We start from the raw sequence: 3,837 nt of genomic DNA on the forward strand, positions 1-3,837 counted from the left end.
GACCATGGCGCCCACTTCTCGTGCCGCACGGAGCTGGACCTGCGAGCCGAAGGCCCGGGGCTGTTCCTGAACACGTCGGCCGCCAGACGACTTCAGACATTCGGTGAGGCGCGGGGGGAGTGGGCTGGCGGGGGCTCCCGGGGAGGAGGGGTCCCCTGGCTATGGGGTGCTGAGAATCAGGTGGTGGAGACTGCAGAGACTCTAGACAGAACATTCTCTGGTGTCAGAAATGGGATGTTCTGGAGATGGGGGTGCCCACGGCCACAGGATCTCCCAAGAAGGTGGTGGCCCTGGCTAAGGGTGTCTTAAGGCTGGTGAGCAAAGTGTGTGGGGCTGCACACCTTCTTGCTGGGAGGCTGAGGCAGGAGGATCTCATGTTCAAGCCCATCCTAGGCAATTTACCAAGGCTGGGAGAATGAAACGCCACAGAAAAGGACTTGGTGAGGTCCCTTCCTCTGTGCTCACGCCCACCCTCTCCCCAGTCCTGCCAGGGACTCCCCCGGAATTTGCCACCCCCCTCGTCCTGGAGGCCGGCACGCGGCAGCCCGTCACCTGCTCTCTGGATGGGCTGTTTCCTGCCTGGGAGGCCCAGGTCCACCTGGCGCTGGGGGACCGGAGGCTGAACGCCACAATCACCAGCGGCACAGACTCCCTGTCCGCCACGGCCTCGCTGGAGGTGACCGCGCAGGAGGAGGGTGACCAGCGGCTGGTGTGTGCAGTCCTGCTGGGCAACAGGAGTCTGGAGTCCTGGAGGAACCTGACCGTCTACAGTAAGACAGGGCGATTTGTGGGCGTGGGTTTGGGGAGAGGGTCACCACAGCCCCGCCCCAGGCTTTCCTGAGGGGCAAAAACCCAGCTACAATTAAGGCGCGGTGGGCGGGGCTTCGATGGGGCGGGGCTTCGATGGGGCGGGGCTCATGTGTCCCCTGCCCCAGGCTTTCAGGAACCCATCGTGACGCTAAACGTGACCGAGGCCTCCGAAGGGGACCTGGTGATGGTGAGCTGCGAGGCTCACCCGGGATCCAACGTGACACTGAGTGGGGCCCAAGCCCAGCCACTGCCCCACAAGGCCCAGCTGCTGCTGAACGCCCGCGCTGGCGATAACGGCCGCATCTTCTCCTGCTTGGCGTCTCTGGAGGTGGCCGGGCAGTTGCTGTACAAGGACCAGGCCCAGGAGCTCACCGTCCTGTGTGAGTAGCATTGTTGAGCCCTGTGCCCTGAGGGCTGGCCCCTAAGGCTCCCGCCGTGGCCTCCGTGGGCCCTGATCTCTGTCCACCCCCTGCTGTTCTCCAGATGGCCCCCGGCTAGATGAGAGCGACTGCCCGGGAAACTGGACCTTTCTGGAGGGCTCCGAGCAGACCCTGAGGTGCCAGGCCTGGGGGAACCCCTTCCCGAAGCTCAGGTGTCACCGCAAAGGCGACAACACTTCCCTACCCATTGGGCACCTGAGGCCTGTCAGGCGGGAGCTTGCGGGAACCTACATGTGCCGGGCCGTGAGCTCGCGCGGGGAGGCCAGCCGGGAGGTGCTGGTCACAGTCCTCTGTGAGTACTGGTGTGGCCAGCCCGTGGAGCCGGGTGGGGACCTTGGCAGTGGGTCCCGCTCAGACCTCACCCTCGCCCCTATCCTCCCGCAGACAACGAGAAAAACATGGTCATTGTTATTGTGCTGTTGGCCCTAGCAGCCATCGTGATCTTGGTGGCCTTCACTGCCTACTTCTATAACCGACAGAGGAAAATCAGTAAGTACCGGCTCCAGAAGGCAGCTGAGAAAGCCTCGAAGCTAAAGGCCCTGGGCGTGCCTGCTCCGGACTGCCCAGATCTGGCCTCCTCACAGCTGCAGCAGGCCTGAGCCGAACAGACTGGTGGACTCGTGTCACTTAGCTACGTGCACTTTCTCAGGTGGCAGGACAGCACGGTGGCCTCGGGATACACACGGCATTCTGGGTTCTGGTGTCTGCTTGTATAGCACCTTAGGGTTGCATACCTCACCCGTGGCGACAGGACTGAGCCAAAAGAAGGACGAAGATTTGGACATGAGCTTGTATGGTGGTGCACTTATGTCATCCCAGCACTTGGGAAGGCTGAGGCAGCAGGATGAATGTGTTTGAGACCCAGCCTGGGCTACACAGTGAGTTCAAAACACTCTAGTCTGGTGGAGCTTTTCCTTGCTACCTCTACTTTCTCCTCTACTACGGCCCTGACCTCCCACTTCCTTCCCCAAGAAAAGCCCACCGTTGGGCCCAACCCTGAGGCTCCAGTTCAAATGTGAGGTTTTTCCTGACCTTCGGTGACTGCAGTGAAAACAAAAAAAAAAAACCTTTTTTTATTTGTACCCAGAATCAAACTCAGGGTCTTGCGTTTGCCGGGAAGGCGCAGTGCCCCTGAGCAAAATCTCCCACCCTCGAATCACACTAGTGAGCCTGAACCACATTTTGAGACCCTGTCTCAAAACAAAAAGACGGGCATCTGAAGAAGGCTATGAAGTCTGGCCTGGACACAGGGACAGTGACAGGGACACAAAGCTGTGGATTTGCAGACCTCCAGCCAGGAAATAGGGAAACTCAATCTCCCTTGCATATGCCAAGGCTCCACAGCCCTAAAAAGGAAGTTGCCTAGCAGATACATGCTGCACTGAAACGCTCATGCCCACATTACCTCTGAAAGATGCCCGTTCTGGTACTGCTGTCTATTGACTGCCCCTACTCTTCCCGGTGATGTATTTTAAATTGGCTATTTAATGAGCACCTTTTAGGAGGGTTAAAATGGTGAACAGTGTGAACACAGGTTCCTGCTCTCACAGAGCAGTCTAATAGTATACATTCAGAGTTGCCAAGTACAGTTGACTGGGGTGTGCACTGAGCAAGGGTGCCTGGAAGAAATATGGAGTGGGTCTAGGATTTCTCTCTATTGGCCAAGCTGCATACTTCTCCAAAGGTGTTTTTTTGAGCACAAAGGCACTCTATGGACATGTTCTGCAACCACTCATAAAAACCTTACCACCACTGGACTGTTAGCCACCACCCCACCGACAGGCATTTCTGCCAGTGTTCACAATGACACTGGGACTGTGCCTGAATGTGGTACCACCCCTTGGCAGTTGAAATCTCTTGGAATGGAAGCCTTGTCCTGGACCAACAAAGCAGCTGTGGCCTCGACCTCCCATGGATTGTGGGCAGGGGTCACATCCGGCGGAGCTCTTCCTAGCTACCTCTACCTCACGTCTACAGCCCTGACCTCCCACTTCCTCCCCCAAGAAAAGCCCGCCGTTGGGCCCAACCCTGAGGCTCCAGTTCAAATCTGGGGCTTTTCCTGAGCTTCGGTGACTGCAAAGAAAACGAAAGATCTGTATAAATAGCAAATAAATGGCATATGGTTGACAATGGTGTCCCGGTGTCATTCTTGGTAGGAGGGAGCAGGGCAGGTGTCCTGCAGGACTCCTGGGCCCTCTCTGGGGGCCCCTGGCCCTCTCCGGGGCGGGTCTGCGGAGGCGGAGCTGCGGGGCCTCCTTATCTCCAGAGCCAGCCCTGGCTAACTGGCGCCAGGCCCCTCCTTGGGGTCTCTTTGCCATGGGGTCTCTGCTTCTCCTGTCGCTGCCCCTCTTACTGGTGGCCGCGTACCCGGTAGGTGCAAGTGCCCGGAGGCGCCACGGTGAGATGCCGCAAAGCCCCAGCCCCAGTTCTCCCGCGCGCTTCGGAGCCTCGGTGCCATTCTGGGTGCGTTTACGTCCGGAGCTGGTGGCAGTGGCCCCGGGGCGCTCGGTGTGGCTGAACTGCAGCACGGGCTGCCCCCTGCCAGCGAACCCCAGCCTTTTCACTCAGCTGCAGCGGCGCCACACGG

General features: G+C 59.0%; 2 protein-coding genes across 2 annotated transcripts in view; both read left to right on the forward strand.

Annotated features, from left to right (window-relative positions):
- Positions 1 to 6: 6 nt before the first annotated feature.
- Positions 7 to 1,872, forward strand: LOC104869684 (intercellular adhesion molecule 1). Its single transcript, XM_033759689.1, has 5 exons — positions 7 to 103; positions 483 to 770; positions 936 to 1,190; positions 1,294 to 1,542; positions 1,635 to 1,872. Exons 3-5 carry the CDS (start codon positions 995 to 997, stop codon positions 1,847 to 1,849), a joined length of 660 nt encoding a protein of 219 aa, XP_033615580.1. The 5' UTR covers positions 7 to 103; positions 483 to 770; positions 936 to 994; the 3' UTR covers positions 1,850 to 1,872.
- Positions 1,873 to 3,553: 1,681 nt separating this feature from the next.
- Positions 3,554 to 3,837, forward strand: part of Icam4 (intercellular adhesion molecule 4 (Landsteiner-Wiener blood group)) — a 1,859-nt gene continuing 1,575 nt past the window's right edge. Inside the window, exon 1 of the mRNA XM_010635033.1 lies at positions 3,554 to 3,826. Coding sequence (XP_010633335.1) covers positions 3,567 to 3,826 — 260 coding nt within the window. The 5' untranslated portion in view covers positions 3,554 to 3,566. The remainder of the gene's footprint in view (positions 3,827 to 3,837) is intronic.

This window comes from Fukomys damarensis, unplaced genomic scaffold (assembly GCF_012274545.1).
Source record: "Fukomys damarensis isolate Sample0158 unplaced genomic scaffold, DMR_v1.0_HiC HiC_scaffold_37, whole genome shotgun sequence".
Lineage (NCBI taxonomy): Eukaryota > Metazoa > Chordata > Mammalia > Rodentia > Bathyergidae > Fukomys > Fukomys damarensis.

What these genes read in the sequence shown, in the direction of transcription:
- LOC104869684 (XM_033759689.1), top strand. Translation starts at nt 995, where the DNA reads ATGGTGAGCTGCGAGGCTCACCCGGGATCCAACGTGACACTGAGTGGG. An exon ending in CCAGGAGCTCACCGTCCTGT is followed by an intron (nt 1,191 to 1,293) that starts GTGAGTAGCATT and finishes GCTGTTCTCCAG; the next exon opens with ATGGCCCCCGGCTAGATGAG. An exon ending in GGTGCTGGTCACAGTCCTCT is followed by an intron (nt 1,543 to 1,634) that starts GTGAGTACTGGT and finishes ATCCTCCCGCAG; the next exon opens with ACAACGAGAAAAACATGGTC.